Source organism: Lissotriton helveticus, chromosome 3_1 (genome assembly GCF_964261635.1).
Source record: "Lissotriton helveticus chromosome 3_1, aLisHel1.1, whole genome shotgun sequence".
In the NCBI taxonomy this organism is placed as follows: Eukaryota; Metazoa; Chordata; class Amphibia; order Caudata; family Salamandridae; genus Lissotriton; species Lissotriton helveticus.
Window position 1 is genome coordinate 1,029,692,060 of NC_136061.1, and position 19,400 is coordinate 1,029,711,459.

Here is a 19,400-nt window from a genome sequence, read left to right on the forward strand (position 1 = left end):
TCTAGTCCAGAGATTTGAGGGCCTCATGTGGGAACAGCCCCCCACTTCATCACTTCTTAGAGTGATTCAGGCGAAAAGGTAGTTGTAGCATCTGGAATTGTGGCCCTGTATGTGCTGAAGAAGTGCATCTGAGAGATTTGATTTACAGGAATTCTCGTCTTGCAGAGCAAGAAGAATACATATGTATAATAGATATTTATGTAAAACACCATAGTTTGATGTCCATAGACTGATAGTGATGTCCTTTTGGAAAATTAGTAAAAGAAATATAGTTGCACAAACCGCAACCACTCTTAGCATTAATACATTTTCACTCACCATAGGCATAACAGCTCATAAAAACAAGCATTGGTAATGCAGTATTTCTCATTTCTTAAAGGCTGAGCTATTGGCTTTGCCAATACTTTTTGACAAGCACACGTGAGCACATATGTATCAAGGCACACAGGCACGCATGCCTAACAATCTTGCAATAGATTTCTATTAAAAAAGAAAACATTCTAAGATGGTCGCTGATGCACATAAATGCATGTGTAGTGGCAAATTTACATGTGTGCATTAGGTACATGTGTGCCTCTATGCCATGTCCATGTCAAATGGTGACCTCTCCTAATTTACCCATATACCATGGAAGATGCCTATTGTAGAATACCAAATTAAATTTAAAATAAGTTAAAAGCAAATCCATGTCTTCATAATAAAGGAAGTGAGGGTGACAGTGACACTTAGAACCTGCCAGGCCACTGCAAAATAAATATAGTTTAAACATTGAGCAGGACAGGAAGCATCGGTAAGAGAAAAAAGAGTGAATACAGGTGGGGGATGGCAGAGGAACAAGTGGGGAAAAGTGGAAACACAAGTACTTCAATAAAGTGCTTAATGTAAAATTTAAAAAGAGTCCCTTCAATGCTGCATTGGAAGAATACAACTCATCCAATCAGAACACGGTGAGACCAAAATGCTCCTGGTCTGGACAAACACAATATTAGGGAGGTAAGCCACTGAATCAAGAGCAAACAACTGACACAATTAAGCCATAAAAGCATGAGTAAGGGACTAAACCAAATATAATGCTAAATAAGTGTTATGTTTTGGAATAAACAAATCTGGCAGCAAATAACTGATGTTGTCTGTAACCAAGACCAAAAAAGGAACTAATCCTGTAAACAGTCTCATAATCAGGTTCCTATCATGATATCAACTGATGTGCCACACATCTTTAAAACATACATTAGAATCCTTTGAATATGTAAAAATTACTCACTTTTCTATTTTAAGATGTTTCATTTAGAAATGAATTTAATACATGTATTTAAGATCCTTCAGCAAAAATGTAACATTAAAGTATTAGCCAAAGTGTAGCTTATTTGTGTCGTGGCTTATAATTCTGATCCTTGTGACTGGGCGTGTATGTTTGCATTGTTCAGCATTCTGTCCATCAATTGTACCTTTTGCATTTGTTGCCCTAAGTGGGAAGTGTAAACCTAGACGCGGGTCCCATGCTCACTGCGCCACTGGATTCAAGCTAGCCTGGCTGATGAGGGGTGATGCCCCAGAACTGGTCCCAGGATGCTTATTTTGGGGACCTGAATTGGCAGTTCAGGCTGGTTTGTTCCCATAAGGAACAGGGTCAAGATTGATCTGCATATGGCTGGATCAAATATGGGGTGGCGTGGTGAGCAAAAGAATGATGGACTAAACCCAAAATCCTTGTGACTAGGGGTGAATGTTTGCATTGTTCAGCATTCCGTCCATCAATTGTTTCTTTTGCATTTTAATTCATGGCCAAGTAGTTGCCAGCATACATGAATACCGACTTATACTTGCATAAAATGTATTGTTCTAATTGGTGACCAGCGGGAGAACCGATACTGATGCATGTATATGAGTTGCCCTATCTCACATGGACTTTATGAGCCAATTCCCCTACAATCAAACACAGTTTATGAAAAGTATATTTCATCCTCTTATCAACCAAGAAGGATCTATCTGGAGATTTTCCTACACCACTAGACTATATCATAAATGTCTCCTTTCGGCATGGCAATTCCTGAAAAACCTCATAAGTTGACTTATGCTACCTCTTTTAGAGATCACCTAGCACTACCCTCACTTTAAAGCCCTATGTATCAGGGACCAGCATGGCTTGTTGTTTACGATAGGAGAGAAAACATATCATGACAACACGTTAAACCTTCACCTACCTCCAGAAAGGCCATGGCAACTTCATCCTCTTGCAATAAATCTCCATACAAAGTGGCCCACTGCAGGACCAGGCGGATTACGCGCCTTTTGTTGTTAAGGGCGTAGTCCATTTTCTCCTGCTCTGTACCTTGAGATGGTTGGGCATGATAAGTGCGAGGGTGTTAAGGAAAGGTAATTAATTTTTTGCTGAAACAAATCAATGATAACTATTATATCTAATTTGCAAACACTGCACCCTCCTTGCATTTCACAATTGCTCTTCTCGGTGGTATTAATTTTAGCCAAATGAGATGGCTGCTTCAACGGCTGCGGATTCAAACCCAAGACACGGTGCTTGTACATGGATTTTTGTAATAGACAATGTTGACTTGCTGAGCTGTATTAGAAGCAGAACACATAAACACAGTGAAATACAGGGTGCACAAATATCTACCAAAAATGTATTATTTATTTAATTTGTTATTTTAATTGAATACAATTTTTTTTTTAAATCACTGCAAAGGTGATGGAGCCATTTTTTTAAAAACATTTTTAGAAAAGTCCATTTTGCTAGAGAACAGCAATGGTGTCCCTTTCTTGGTCAGTTTGACATTCCCCTAATCATACAAACAAAGTGAGCACATTTTCTAGATCTTGGTATTTAGATGAAGAGTGTCTCTTAACAAACAGAACATATATTGAATGGAAATTCATGGGGGACTAAGGTAGTATTCCTCCAAAATCTGAGATCATTTAAGCTTGAACTAAAAACATGATTATTCATATGAATTTCTGGAAGGGTGAACATAATTGCCTTTTCTGTTGCACAAACAGTATAAACGACACGACTGATTAAACATGGAAGTTTAAGTTCACAGACCTGACGAGCCTCTACTGTATGAATACTGATTGTGTTTATTTCAGTTTTCACAAAAATGCACAGTTTCCGTCCAAAGATTTCTCATTTTCCAATACATATATGTTCTCAGTGTATTTTCTCACTTTTGAACTGCGTTCCACTGCAGGCGTTTGTTATGATTTCTTATTGGGAGGTTACTTTTAAAGAGTTCATGCAGAAACGCACTGTGTCAGGTCTATGGCATGATCCACATGAAGATGGCAGGCACGGTGTGGACGAAGTTGGTTTTTAAAAGCAGTCTTGAAAAAGAGGTGGCCTGTATGATAGGTGCTTTTGTTCACTAGGAAGGCTGTGTATGATGGCGTTCCATAGTCTGGGGCCCTGCACAGAGAGCATTTGTCTTCCAAAGTATGTGTTAATTGTGGGATGGATAGGACACGTCATGAGGAGGATTTCAGACTTGTGTCTCTGAAAGGTAGCTGGTGATCAAGTACTGTTAGGATTTTGCCTTTTTCATCCTCTTTTTCCTTCCAGACAGTGCACTTCAGTTTGACTGAGACATCTTCGTTCAGGGAAAAGAAATGGGCTGCCCCCTGAAGAAGGCCTGAAAGCTATCTTGGGAAAACCCCTGGGATAAGCTCCATCAAGGGGGTTAAACAATCAATTGTGTTATGCTGCTTTGCGTTTGTTTTTTTGTTTTGTTGCTTACTTTAGATATTTCAATAAATACTGCTACATTTCCATCCAAAATCAGCTTATACCTTTTAATTTTTTAATTTCCCATGTTAAACAACCTTTTTCCATTGTTCAGGCTTTTCAACTATTTAGGACACCAGTGAGGGCACAACTGGTGCAGAGACTGTGTCTTAAATTAGCATCTGCACTACTTGTTGTATGTGATATGCCCCCTGGGAGTAGCTCTCTTGATAATTTGTTCCCTGACAAATTTGATGAGGTGCTTGTCTTTTCTTTTTACCAGTGCTAATTTGATTGACACTTATTATAGCCTTGTAGTCCACTTTCAAGGACTATACCAGTCGTTAAAGGCCCAGGACCCAAGAGCCCAAGCCGTAGGCAAGGCCCTATAACGAGGGAAGAGGGCATTTAATAACCAGTATAGCCCAATGCAGGGCGTTGAACCTAGTAGAACATTCCACTTACTTAGGGCAGAATGTTCTAAATAAAAAAGGGAAGAATGGAAAGAAAACCGTTCAGAGTCAGGCAGTTGAAATGCATTGTGTGATGGATGTTTTTAGGACTGCTCAATATTTTTCCAGGCTTGTCCAAGAGGAAACATGGCTCACTAGTAGGTTACCCACAAACATAGGTGTCATATGCACTGCACTATTAGAGGTTCATTTTATAGAGTTGATGCTGGCTCTCTGGTCTCAAACATGCCACATGGTGCATATAAAACACCTTTAGGAATTTCCATTCATAAGAAGATGTGAGGGACATGTGATCCCTAAATTAAATTTGCAGAGTGCGAGTTCTCAGGAAGGCCACAACTAAGAGAAAACACAATTGCTAAATTAATCAGATAAGCCTTGGAATTGGATAAAATTATCCATATTGTCACACGCAATTGACAAATCAGACTGAGTATGAGAAATGCTTGGTGTTTCTGTCCCTGTGCTTGAAGGGTAGCCAGCAGAGCAGACTCTATTCTGTTTAAGTGGAGGAAACCAAATGCCTCAGAAGGTCTTCTGCTGCAGGGACTCCAACTACCTCAAATAACTGGTTAACTTTTTATAAGGGAGTACAAATGTTTACTTTTGGAACTATAGTTCTGAAAAGAGTCTGAGTTGTACTGCTGAACAGTCCAATCCCAGTTTAGTTCACAAACCAAACTTAAGTGACCAGGTGGATTCATGAGGCACTAAATATAGCGGTTAACTAAATAGAGAACCCATCTCATTTTCTTGCTCAGGATTTCTAGAGACTTTTTGGTCACTGGTCACAGATGGAGAAATTGGCACTACCCTGTTTTACTGGCAGAATTGTAGAGAGAGCAGTACATCTACAGGGATCCACACGACCATTAGACAGAAACCGGCATAAAAAAGACACAAAGCTCAAAAATATTTTTTTTATGTTTTGTGCATTTTGGCTGCCGTTTTTACTGAAAATGTTCTTCAATGATTTGCTGGTCTCCATTCCGCCAAATCTCACTCCCTCAATCACCTTAACTGCAAACCTTTTATGTAAAAGTCTGATGTACTAATGGTAAAAAAATATGGAATAGGGTGCATTCTGTGCATAATTTGAGCCAGTGGTTGCTGGTGGGGCCCACCAGCACTGATTTGTGGGGACCAGCACTTATTTTTCTGCATCAGACATTTACCTGGAGAAAGAGAAGGAAAAACAGACCGGACAAAGTAGAAAGACTGGGGAAGGGAAAGAAGGAAAAACATCATAAAGGGAGAAAGCAGGACCCTGCAAGAGTGAGATAATGGGGCAGGAAGCATCTGGTAGTGGATTAAAGAGGCATGAGGTGGATTCAAGACTATGCAGCCTTGCGATGGGGCATGCAGGTACTGGTTACTGAGCAGAGGGTTGAGCACCGGTACTCATAATTGTACAAATTAAACACTGGTCGCATTTTTACGTGTCAACTCTACAGTAGATTCCTGGCGATATGGTACTAAACCCTTAAGACGAATTCAACACATTCTGCTCTTTTGTAACTCCTAAAAAAGTGCAGGATGGGTTGTTTCACAAATGTGGTTAATGATTATAGCGATTTAGTCAGTGGGTTTGGACAAAATTCCAAACATAACATTTTTCGCAGAACATTTCAGCCAATCAGGTGGCCAACACACATTAAATGCACAACATGTTTAGTTCATTTCATGTGTTTAGTACGGGGGATTCTGCCACACTGAAAGAAGAAATGGAATGGGGTGAGTTCACTCATACTTAATTGCTAAGTTAATTCCAGTTTAAGTGGACCTCCAGAATTTTATATATTTTTTTAAAACTTTGAATACATCTGTGAAGAAAAGTGAGAAATAAGGATTTGGTGAGAGCAATCGCAGCGGACAATGATTCCAAACAATACGAATGATCCATTCTACTCCGCACCTTCATCACTCGTAGCCGCCATTTGAAAGTACAAATTGCACGTGTTATATTAAATGATTTATTTCAGCTCTTAGATCCAAATAGTGGGGGTTGGGCTCACACAGAGGGTTGAGCGCAGTGTCTGGTCAAAGACCAGACCATGCAGCTAACTCCTGCCTCTACTGGCTGAGCACAGCAGGTGTTGGCTGCATGTGAAAAGTTGGAGGCTGGTCAAATTTATACGATGATTAAAAAACAGAAATTCACTGAAAAAAGTTACAATGACATTATAGTAACGTGAGGGTCTAAGAATTTAACTTAAATTAAAAAAACAGAAAGGCACTGAGAGAAAAACAAAGGGAAATGTGACTTTACAGTTAGGTGTTGGAATGAGATATGAGCTAACGTTAGAAATTCCGAAAACACTTAAATCCGCCAGTTATAGTTCCGTCAAAAATCTATAACGTGCACCCCAGTCAGGGACTTCTTAGCACCTCACATAACTCATCAACAAAAATGGTAGTGATAAAATTTGAGGAGGCTTAGCTAGCATCTATAAAACAAAATCACTAAAATACACAAATGGAAAATCACACCCTAGGCAGCTGCCAATCCTTCATGATATGATGTCATCCCACTCGAGCTATAACTCATCCCGTCCTCTTTATAAATAGAACACCACCAGAAATGCAAAATTAAAGATATCTTACTAAATACAGTGACGAAGACCCATCTTGACCACCCAAACCTATGCATTCCCTTTCTTACCCTAGGTCAAAGACTCCAGGGGCACATTTGTTAACCCCTGCTTTCTCACGGGCAGGAGAGATTTTTGGTATTTGAAATCAACCAACATGGCCACATGTGGGGTGGTTTGATGGTGTCCCTCCTCTGCCTGGGATTAGGGAGGTGGGAAAGATAATTTTCTCCGGCCCTACCTTGCCCAAGTGTGGAGATGGCATTTTTTCGCACTCCTCCCTGCTCTTCCCAACAATCGGGTGGGGTTATTTACACGCCCCCTCTACTATGCTGAAAGACTGGGTGTTTATTCAGATCAGCCACATTGCCCATGGTAATAGGAAGTAAGACATTATTCTGCACCCAAGGCTTATCCAAGGGCGATACTGGTGATAATGTTCTGCCTCATCTCATTCAGTGGTGGGTGGGGGGTTTATTTATTCACTCTGTCCATGCCCAAAGTGGGGCCGTTGATTTTTTCCCTTTGCCTAAAAGCAGTGGATCGAAGATACTGTTCACCAAACGTATTTTTCCAAGGGCAGGGTGATGTTTATGCCCCATCTCTTTTCTAGCTCAATGGAGACGTAATCCCCCCTCCCAACTTGGACAAGAGTGAGAGGGACAGTATGGTGTTTTTTGTTTCATGTATTTGCGAATATCTGGAGCAAAACATATGTTTTTGAACAAATTGAAACTCAATCAAGAAACATGGTTATCAATGAAATATAATTTTCTTTAAAAACTCCTTTTCCAGGAGTAGCAGATGATGTTCAGTATTGTGAGCGTCAATTACATTAAAACTGTGTTTTTCACAGTATTTTTAACTTCCCACCTTGTATGATTTTAGGGAGCAATTTCATGCCATTTTAACCCTTGCCATGTCAAAGCGTGGTGTATGTAGCTTTATTTATACCCCACCACCCCTGCTTTGTCCGAGGGCGAAGTTGCCCCCTCCTTGCAGTGCACAAGGTGCGAGGCAAATTGATTTTGTCCTCCTCCTGTTTCGTCCAATGGTAGAGGGGGCTTTCTTGGTGCTCCAGCTTACATTCGCGAAGAGGAATGATAGAGTAATTTTAAAAAAATGTGGGGCAAGTGGCATCTTTGTATTTTGCAAATATTCTACAGGGGCTACTGTGAGTTGCCCATGGACCACCAGATGCCGTGCGCTGTAGAGGATAAGGGTAGCTAAAGGTGCCTCCACACACTGTTCAGAATTCCAATCAAGGTGGTGTGGCAGATTTGAATTCTTCCATTACTCTCTTTTTGCAGGGACAACGAAGATAGAGAGTGTCAGCACCCTTATGAGCATCTGAGAGCTCCACTGCTCCTCCGTCACCGACAAATCTAGCATGCAAAGGAAGAACAGGGCAGTCAGTACTCAGCTGCCTTAGCACTCTGTTCACAATTGTAAACAGTTTACTGAGGCAGCTCTGAATTTGCTTCAAGCATTTTTCTTGCCTTTTTTTATTCCTCCATGGCCTTGGGAGAGGCAGGTGCAGGGTAAACAGATACCCTCTGCTCTTGAAAAGGGCACAGAGATGCATACATAACCCCTACTCCACTGCCACATCATATTTTTATCTTTCATGTTTTAATTTCCCCACTCACGCTTAGGCAAGGCAGGGGTGAGAGGTGTAAAATGTGACTGTGGAAAGACAAGGGTGAATAAAATCCCCTGCCATGCACCTGGTGAAAGTAGGAGGCCAAGTGGCAATCCTCCTCCACTGTTTGGCAAGGTGGGGGATGTAGGTATATCTCCATGCACTTGGTCAATATGGTTGGTAGATAGAGCTACATGAATCTCTCCACCACCTACCAGGAGTGTGTGGAGGGTTCATTTTAGAAGTGGGTGGGATTAGCTCTTCCTCCTCTGATGCTTGAAATGGTCGAGAAATATTTATTCTTTGACACCCTGGCCTAACAACTTCCATATGGGAAAGCCGGTATTATTTGTGAAATTCACAAGTTTTGTGAACCACACCTTGCAAATTGTAATCCGTTTAAGCAATCTGCAGCAAGTTTAACAATCTCAAAAATTGCAAGCTGAATGCTAATTTACTTACGTTTGGTGTACACTGCTAAAGGTTTAAAAGTTAATAAGGGTGCAAAATTGGGGTTTATATTACATTTGGTATGTGAATTACAATTGTGTGAGTCACGGATTGCAACACTAACCATATCTGGCAAATGTAATGGGGATTAGGTTTTAATTTGTAACCATAACTCTATTTTAATTGTGATTGTAGGAGGGAAATTATCTTAACTGTGATTGTTGGAGGGAATTTCATTTTGTATTTTGTAATGATGCATTAAAGTCCTATAAATTCATTTGAACCTTGCTTTAAAACAATATGCATTCATATATGTATATGTATATAAATGCATATTTACATACATATATATATGTATTTTGTAATGATGCATTAAAGTCCTATAAATTCATTTGAACCTTGTTTTAAAACAATATGCATTCATATATGTATATGTATATAAATGCATATTTACATACATATATATATGTATATCCATATCCATACTAATATTATAAAAAGAGAGCCCAAACCTTTGAGGCGGGTAATCTCAGTAACCACAGCACCAATCACAACACCCAATACAGCGTTGTAAAGGGCAGTTGCAGCAGAAGGACATAGGCTATGCAGACGGCCACCATATACATTTAAAAGGTAAAAGAACTGTGCCAGCAAAGTAGTCCCTTGTGGGCGTGTCTGCGCTGTGCTGTGGGCGTGGGCTGGGGGCGTGACTAACGCTGGGGGCGTGTGGTACGGCCATCATATCGTGGGCTGTAGGCGTGTGCTGGGGGCGTGACAAACGCTGGGGGCATGACAAACGCTGGGGGCGTGTGTCCGCCCTTCATGCCATGTGAGTCGTACATACAAGCACCAATTATGTTGCTGCGCAGCATCAAGGGGCACGCTGGAGGCGTGACACGCTGGGGGCGTGTGTCCGGCCTGCATGCCATGTGAACGCAATTGCGCCGCATCAAGGGGCACGCTGGGGGCGTGAGAAACGCTGGGGGCGTGTGCTACGTTCCGCCCTTGATGCTATGTGGGTCGTACATTAATCAGAAGATAGTCTGCTGTGGCTGTGTGTTGGGGGCGTGGCAAACGCGTTCAGCTGGAGGCATGGTAAGTAACGTTACTGCAGCCTCTCCTGCGCGCTGTTACTGAACTCATTCAACGAAATTACACGCGCCTGCTACCATCAACCAGGGCTCTAGCTGGGCTTAGGCGGCGGATCAGTACACTAATTACACGCGCCTGATAACATCAACCAGGGCTGCCGCTGGGCCTCAAGCGGGGGAACACGCGCCTGCTAACATCATACAGGACTGCATCTGGGCCTCAAGCGGGGGAACACGCAAATGAGCGTGTCTGCGGGGACAATTACTGCAGCCTCTCCTACTCGCTGTCACTCAACTCTCTCATTAAACGGATTTACCCGCATCTGATAACTCTCTCATTCAATGACATTACACGCGCCTGCTAACATCAACCAGGGCTGTAGCCGGGCTCAGGCAGCTGATCACTACACCAATTACACGCGCCTGCTAACATCAACCAGGGCTGCAGCTGGGCTTTCTCCGTCCCGATACTAATGAAACAAAAAATGTTGTCTACCGCGAGATTTTAAAATAAATTGCCCTTGCCAAATACACACATTACACACATTCTATTTCATACCCGGACAACGTCGGGACGGGCTGCTAGTATATATATATATGTATGTGTATGTGTGTGTGTGTGTGTGTGTGTGTGTTTCTGTGTATATTTTTGTGGGACAGACACTAATATACACACACACACACACACACACACCAGCTCCAGCACTTCAGGTTTCCTCACTGAGTGGGTCATTAGGATGGCGGGCGGACTTTGCCCGGCCGCCATCCTCACGGGGATTGGCACCGCCCGCCATAAGGGCGGGGGTCCCGTGGTGGGGATTAGGATGCGCCCGCCACAGTGGTGGGCGCAACCCTCATTTTTAACATTGTGGCGGATGCTATAAATGTATGTATGCATTTGCATACGCAAAGCGGCAGGCAGCTTTTGTGTATGCAAATACTGGGGGGTACCACAGGTACCCCTGTGTGCACCTCCACCTCTCCTTCACTCTGGGGGCCCGCAGGGGGCCCCCAGAGTGAAGACCGCATGCCTTTCCGTGGCGGCATCGCCGCCACGGAAAGGCATCTAACTAAGCCCATTGTAATATGGCTAGCGGTGTCTGATAGACACCGCCACCATATTAAACCTTTTCCGCCCCGGCCGCAAGGCGACCGGGGCGGAAAAGCGCCGGACGGTCTTTCCGTCCGCCGCGGTCCCCCCTGCCATACTAATATGGCGGGGGGTCATTTGTGTAAGGATGGCGGGCGGCAATCCGCTCGCCATCCTAATGACCCCCTAAATGTTTCTGTCGCCCCCTCTGCGCAGCCTCTATACAATTATTTTTTGACCCAACTGAGTACAATTATATGGCCCATTCTGGGCTCCAGTCTTCGCACTCTGGATTACAAGCGTGTTTACTCCAGCTGATCTTTGCTATTCCTCGCCGTGATATCATTCAGCCAATCCCTATATCGGTTTTTTCTTGCTTGGGTGCAAATGGACAGTTTCCTGCTGGAATGGAAATGCTTTTGCAAATGTGTCTTTTCTTAAATGCCATTTTAGCTAACTTTTTTTGCATCCTGCTCCTGTCAACTTGTATTCGTCAAGGTCAGTTTGAGGTACAACTTAGCTGCCTGACCACAAACTAGAAACACGTGCAGTTGGCAAAGGAATGCACACGGCATTTAACTAAACGGCGTGTAAGCCTCTTCCGAAGCCAGGATTAACGGCGAGCGCAGTTTAGCAGAGCACTCAAGTAAACAGAGCTCTCCAGGAAAAGAAAAAAAACCTGCAAAGCCAAATCTCTGCATTGGAAGTTTTTTTTCGGTCGGTTTCATCCTTAGCAAAAGAGGTCTGTTTTCCTTTTGTATGCTGGCTTAAGTTAGACTGCTTCATTAGCCTGTTTTTTCTCCAACCCTAGTTAACACCTTCTCCTCCCCATCATGTTTTGCCCCGGGGAGGGGGGCGTGTATGAAGTGCCGCAGATACAGGCCATCAGGTGCGGGGGAGTTGGTCACGGTTGTGTAGAAAGGCGGGTGAACTCACAGGGTGACCTGACTTCCTGGATATGACGTGGAGAGAAGTGAGGCAGTCATGCCGTGCAGGAGGATCGGCCATGAACATACACATGAGAGCAGATCTGTACATGGGTGGACACTGCCTGCTCTGCATTGAACTTTCAAGGCTACAGGAGTCCTGTTGCACATTCACAGGAGATGCTGCCCACAAACAACAGTGGCGGCATGCAAGCACTGCATTTCACTAACCCACCCTGCTCTAGGCAAACATCCCAGAATATTGTGGTCTGTTTTGGCAAATTTTACGGCCTCAAAATAAATAAACGGAGGCCCAAAAAGCAATCTTTATTGTATTTTTGCGACAGGTGCCTCTCATAAAAACACAGTGGTCCTGAAGTGGGGGCAGCAAACCTGCACTGCACAGCATCAGAGAGCCTTAAGCTTTAAGACTGATGTGTGGTGCCAGGGAGCGCAGATATAAATGTTAAGGCTGCCCCCTCTCGGTCGTCACCCTGTCGTCACGCCTTAAATACTCGGTGCTGGAGAGAGCCCTTACTTTAGCCTTTAATGAAGGTGGGAGGAGGGGGCTAAAGTGGCAGCTCTATCCAGCACCGTGCGTTTCACGCTGCTAATTGTGCGTGATGGGGCTGCAGGGGTCAGGGTACTGCCAAAGGAGGCTGGGAAATTAACATATTTGCTTAGTCCCGGTCCCCGGCAGCGGGCAGCCTTTTCTTCCTGGCTTTGTGGTTACAAGAGCGGAGCGCTGCTTCTCCAAGACACCATGCACCAGAGACAGAGAGTAAGAAAACACCTCTCTCCAGGCAAGCCTCCTTTTATTTGCGCAGGTCCAACTAAAAGAAGGTTGAACAAAGTATTTCCGTAAAATGTGTGCTATTGTAAAAATCGGGTGGTTTTAACACCATTTCCAATTTTGCAATTATTTTTGGATTCTCAGAAAATAACAGGCTCGAGAAAAGGCATCTGTCCCACAATTAATGACCTGGCTAACCCCTGGAAAAAAGAACGTTGTTCCCCAAATTCTACAAGCCAGACTGTCTACGATGAGTCCTATTTGATGTGTGTAGCAGAGTTACATACAAGATTCTTTGCATGGCTAGCTGTTTTACAGAGTCCAAATGTAGTACGTTCATAATGCCATTCAAGTGATGGACTGTTTTGATATGGATGTAGATGAGCTGTCTCATAACTCCTTTAAGATCAAGTTCAAGTTCTACAATTTGTATAGCGCACTACTCACCCGGAGGGTCTCAAGGCGCTTGAGGGAGGGAGGTGTTTTACTTATCGAATATCCAAGTTTTTAGTTGCTTTCTGAAGGAGAGGTGGTTCTGTGTAAGGCGGAGGTGGGTGGGGAAGGAATTCCAGGTCTTGGCCGCTAAGTAGGAGAAGGATCTACCCCCCATGGTGGATCTGTGGATGCGTGGAACTGCGGCGAGGGCTTGATTGGATGATCGTAGTTGGCGGGAGGGGGTGTAGAAGGAAAGTCGCGTGTTGAGGCAGTCGGGTACTAGGTCGTAGAGGGCTTTGTGTGCGTGGGTAAGGAGTCGGAAAGTTATTCTCTTGTTGACAGGGAGCCAATGGAGGTCTTTCAGGTGGTCGGAGATGTGAGCTTGTCGAGGGATGTCTAAAATGAGTCTGGCTGAGGCGTTTTGGATGCGTTGGAGTTTTTTCTGTAGTTTAGTTGTGGTTCCGGCGTAGAGGGTGTTTCCGTAGTCCAGTCGGCTTGTGACCAGTGCGTGGGTGACCGTTTTTCTTGTTTCGGTGGGGATCCAACGGAATATTTTTTTGAGCATGCGTAGGATGTTGAAGCATGATGATGAGACGGCGTTGACTTGTCTGGTCATCGAGAGGGAGGAGTCCAGTATGAAGCCCAGGTTACGTGCGTGGTTCGTGGGACTGGGTGCGGTTCCCAGGGCCGGTGGCCACCATGAGTCGTCCCAGGCAGAAGGGGATGATCCTAAGATGAGGACTTCCGTTTTGTCCGAGTTTAGTTTAAGGCGGCTGTTCTTCATCCACTCGGCTACTTCTTTCATTCCTTCGTGTAAATTGGTTTTGGCAGTGTTTGGGTCTTTGGTGAGGGAGAGGATCAGCTGGGTGTCATCTGCGTAGGAGATGATGTTGAGGTTGTGATGGCGCGCGATGGATGCGAGAGGGCTCATGTAGACGTTGAAGAGGGTGGGGCTGAGTGAAGATCCTTGTGGTACGCCGCAGATGACTTTGGTGGCCTCTGATTTAAAAGGGGGGAGGCGGACTCTCTGGGTTCTTCCGGCGAGGAACGAGATGATCCAGTCCAATGCTTTTCCTTGTATTCCGACGTTGTTGAGGCGTTGTATAAGGGTGCTATGACAGACTGTGTCGAAGGCTGCAGAGAGGTCGAGTAGGATGAGGGCAACTGTTTCTCCGTTGTCCAGTAATGTTCGGATGTCGTCGGTTGCTGCGATGAGGGCGGTTTCGGTGCTGTGTTTGGCTCGGAAGCCGGACTGAGAAGGGTCGAGGGAATTGTTGGATTCAAGGAAGGCTGCGAGCTGACTGTTGACGGCTTTCTCGATGACTTTGGCGGGGAATGGGAGGAGCGAGATGGGGTGGTAGTTCTTAAGTTCGGTGGGGTCTGCTTTGGGTTTCTTTAGAAGGGCGCTGAGTTCGGCATGTTTCCAATTTTCCGGGAAGGTAGCAGAGTTGAAGGAGCAGTTGATGACATCTCGGAGGTGGGGAGCGATGATGGAGTCTGCTTTGTTGAAAATGTAGTGGGGACATGGGTCGGTTGGCGATCCTGAGTGGATGGAGTTCATCAGGCGGATGGTGTCTTCGGTGGTGATTGGGTTCCAGTCGCAAAGAATGTTGGAGAGCGGTTTAGGTTCGGGGGAGGGTGGAGTGGGTTGGTCTCCGGGCTGGTTTTCAAAGCTGTTATGTATTTCGGCGATTTTGTTGTGGAAGAATGAGGAAAGAGAGTCGCAGAGGTCTTGGGAGGGAGTGATGTCGTTGGTGCCGGCGGTGGGGTTAGTAAACTCTTTGACAATGTTGAATAGTTCCTTGCTGTTTTGGGTATTGTTGTCGAGTCGATCCTTGAATGCTGATTTCTTGGTGGATCGGATCAGTTGGTGGTGTTTGCGGGTGGCGTTCTTGAGGTTGGCTAAGTTGTCAGTGGTTGGGTTTTTTCTCCAGGTTTTCTCGAGAGTACGGCAGAGCTTCTTGGATTGCTTAAGGTCATTGTTGAACCAGGGGGCTTTTTTGTTACCTTGCTTGATTAAATGGTTTTTCAAGGGTGCTAGTTCGTCTGCGTTGTGGGTGATCCATTGTGTGAGGTTGGTGGCTGCTTGGTTTGGGTCTGATAATTTGGGAGGGGGGTTTTGGTGAAGCGATGTGATGAGCTGGTCGGTGGTGATTTTGTTCCAGTTTCTTCGAGGAATGGGTTGTGGGGGGTTGTGGGTTGTGGTCTTATTGTAGTTGAAGTGAACGCAGCTGTGGTCCGTCCAATGGAGAGCTGTGGTGTGGTCGAAGGAGATGTGCTTGCTGGAGGTGAAGATTGGGTCGAGCGTGTGTCCGGCAAGGTGGGTGGGGGTGTCAACAAGTTGTTTTAGTCCGAGATTGGCCAGGTTGTCTAGGAGGGTGGTGGTGTTGCTGTCGTTGTTCTTTTCCAGGTGGAAGTTGAGGTCTCCCAGTAGAATGTAGTTCTCGGAGGTGAGGGCATGTGGGCTGATGAAGTCAGTGATGTCTTCGCTGAATTGTGTGCGGGGTCCTGGTGGTCTGTAGATGAGGGTGCCTCTGAGTGTGGTTTTGGGGTCGGTGTGGATTTGGAAGTGAAGGTGTTCGGCGGAAGCGAGGTTATCGTCGGAGCTGGTCGTGATGCGGATGGTGTTCTTATGGACGATGGCGATGCCTCCTCCTGTTTGGTTGGTGCGATCTTTACGGATGATCTTTACGGAAGATCAGAAACCATGCTCTATCTTTTCATACAAAACACAATCCAAAGAGATCACCCAGAAGCATCTTCGCCAGTCATTTCCAGAGATATCTCTTTCCTTGTCATAACAAGAGCACATTCCAGTGCAGGCTCCCCAGTCGTTGATCAAGAAAACCTTCGTGCAGGCCCCCTATGCACCCTGATTATGCAACCTTACTCTGAATTGGATCTCAGGACCATCTTTCAGGAGAATTTGCTGTGATACTTCTCACAAACCTGGGAACCCAAAATCTGTGATAAGATTTCATTATGAAGGCACCATGGGCTTTTGCCTAAGGGAAACATCGTTTACAACACAGGGTTTACACCGCACGACCTTTACCACACAGCCATTACAACTTAAGTCATTACAATGACTTGCGCTGGATGGCGCTCTAGGTTAAGGAATAGTGTGATTTTCTATTCCAACACCTTCCCTAATGTTACGTGGGCTGGAGTTGGAATAGAAAATCATATTATTCCTCAATCCAGCACCCTCCAACGCAAGTCAGTGTAACGACTTGTATTGTAAAAACCGCGATGTAAAGTACCGCAATCAAAATGATTGCGTTGTACTGTCATACATCCCTTGCCTGATAATACACCTCAAGAGGGTGAACCAACATGCTAGAACTCCTCCTAATATGATGGACATGCGGCAAAGGACAATTCCTCTTTTGTAACTGGGTACTTCACAGCATCTTTAAATATGCAGGAAGCCTTTTCATCACGTTAAAATTCAGTCATCTCATCAGAGGTTTCTCAAGTTTACTTGGTCGGGTCCTTATTATGAATTCAAGGTAGATTTATTACGCCTAATTTCAATTGCCGGAAAATGTTGTCATCCTGTTGAGGATGTTTAAAAAAATAGCATCATACTTTACCGCTACCTGGCAGAATGGATCATGGAATATGGACGGAGAATGACATGGGGGTGTGCAGCCAGTTGACTCCCTATGGCTCCCGTTCAACTGAAGGATGTGCTGCATATTATCTGGAATTTACAGACACCGGCTTCCAACCAGTTTCCTTGGCACTGGCATGGGCTTTAAAGTTGAGATAAAGGTGGCCGTGCTCCTAAAAACTGATATTTCCTCTGCCAGTGGGTGGGTTTGGTCCCAGGGGGAACATGGCTGGTCTCCCAAAGAAGATGGGGACTCATTGTGATGCCGCCATCTCAAACTGCCCATCCTCTCTGTATTTTTCTACAATTAGTGAACATTTAAATGGTGCCATGGTTTGCCTTTCTCCCACCATCGACAGTGCTACTGATTTCTGACTGCCACACCCCACATTTTGAGAAATTAACCTTCCTTCTTGTTTTTCAAATCAGAAATCAGAAGAGATTTTGAGCGTGAATAGCCCGAATATTCCTCTTCATGACAATGGCTCCTCATAAGCTATCCACTACCAGGGGGAATTGGGCAATACACGGGCTTGTGGATCTTGTTTAGCTATTCACTCTGCTGGACAGTATAACGTCTTGTTCTTCATCTGTTGTGAGTCCCTAAAGATATATAGTGCTGATGTGGTTTGTTTAGTTTTGTTTCTTTGGTTGGAGCAGGACTATGACATCCTCAAAGAAGTGAGAAGTGTATTCTATCTCAATTCTCTCTTCCTTATCCAAATATGTACAGGCCACATTCCCTCTTGGATTTAACTTATTTTGCGCGCTTCAGCATTTGCATGTGGAGCTAAAGCAAAGAGGGGGGCTTTTCGTGGTTGTTAACAGAGGAGGACAGACAATAATCCAGTTGGCCCCAGAGAGTGTTTTGTTTTAGGGTATAATAGGCATTGGGGTGCCGGTTGGGATTTCCTGACTCAGACCAAAAAAGAAAACAGGACAAAACATAGGAGAAAAGGGATTACCACCAGTCAATCAAGGCGCTCTGGTGTAAACAAATAAAAAGAATGGCTTCTTTTGATTTTCATAGCAATATAAGTGTTATTTTTTAACTATGCTAACAATACAGTTACTGCTAAATTTGAGCTGAGTGACATCACACAGTCCCAGTGGAAATCATAAGACGAAAGAGGCAGAACAAAAACTATAAGAAATGGAAAATACTAAATCTCAGCAATAGACATGTGTTTTGTAACAATTCCCAAAGTTCTCTTCGAACCCTAGAGTTATTAAGGATCATCCTGCCTCAGAGAGACAAAATATGTATTTGTATAGTACCTGCTACTTCAGTTTTCATGCATTTAATACAATAAAATGTGCTACTATTACTCAAAAGTGCTCGTGTTACTGTCCCCAGACAGATGAAGGGTTGACTGTCGAGGTTCAGATTAGATGCCAGGTTCCCTCGGATCGCTGTATATGCTATGTTTGGTCATGAGGTTCTCATATAGCTCAGCTATCGTCAATAACTGAGCCCCGGGGACTTACTGATAACAATAATCAGTTTCTGATCATGTACGCAGGCTTCTCAGATGTTCAAGATTTTGAAATAATACAAATACTTTTCATCTATAGCGAACTGTGTTTTGTAAATACTGTGTATTTCTCAAAGATAAGTGCCAGATAAAATGATTTCCCCTGAACCCCCCCCCCCCCCCCCACCCATGCTCATTCATAATTTTTGCTGCTTTTTTCAGTCTTCCGGCTTTACAAAGCAGTGACAAGGAACCAAATCACTTGCTTATCGGTGAACAACTGCGGAAAAGTAGATGAAAAAATTGTACCAACGACCCCGCCCCTCCCTCCGAGTTGGTTGTACGTTTCTTCTGTCCTCAAAGGACACTTCGGCAGCAGATTTTAAAACTAGGAGTGAGAACTGATAACATTCCACGTCACAAGGTCAAACAACGTGTGTGCAGGAAGCTGTCTGGTTGAGTCCAACCAGCTAGGGGAAGAACTTGGACTAGGGTCTCCACAAGGGTGCAAGGGGTACACTAATGGGCAATGGTGATATTAGCAGTGGATAACGTAGGTCCAGGAGGGCCAGTTCCACGCCAGACCAGTGACTTTGTACTCAGTCTCATTTCGATGTGTGTATGTCATCTATTCAGATGTGGATATTTTGAAAATGTAGCATGGGTACATCCATCAGAGAATGATGCTGGACACACTTGCACACAATACATTATTGATCTAATGGTCTATCAGAGCCTCCCATTGTCTCAGTTCTTGTCTGCACATGACTTCCAAACATTTTTGATTCATGCTACCCAACAGGGCCATCCACTCTCACTGGCTTATGTTACCCGACAGGGCCATCCCCACTGGCTCATGTTACCCGACAGGGCCATCCATCCTCACAAGCTCATGTTACCCAACAAGGCCATCCATCCTCACTGGCTCATGTTACTCAACAGGGACATCCTCACTGGCTCATGTTACCCGACAGGGCAATCCTCACCGGCTCATGTTACCCGACAGGGCCATCCATCCTCACTGGCTCATGTTACCCAATAGGACCACCCTCACTGGCTCATGTTACCCAACAGGGTCA

The 19,400-nt window shown here is 44.5% G+C and overlaps 1 protein-coding gene across 2 annotated transcripts in view; it reads right to left on the reverse strand.

Annotated features, from left to right (window-relative positions):
- Positions 1–19,400, reverse strand: part of RAPGEF4 (Rap guanine nucleotide exchange factor 4) — a 980,403-nt gene that overhangs the window by 182,343 nt on the left and 778,660 nt on the right. For both annotated transcript variants that reach the window (XM_078681558.1, XM_078681557.1), the window contains one exon: positions 2,205–2,355. In XM_078681558.1, coding sequence (XP_078537684.1) covers positions 2,205–2,355 — 151 coding nt within the window. The remainder of the gene's footprint in view (positions 1–2,204; positions 2,356–19,400) is intronic.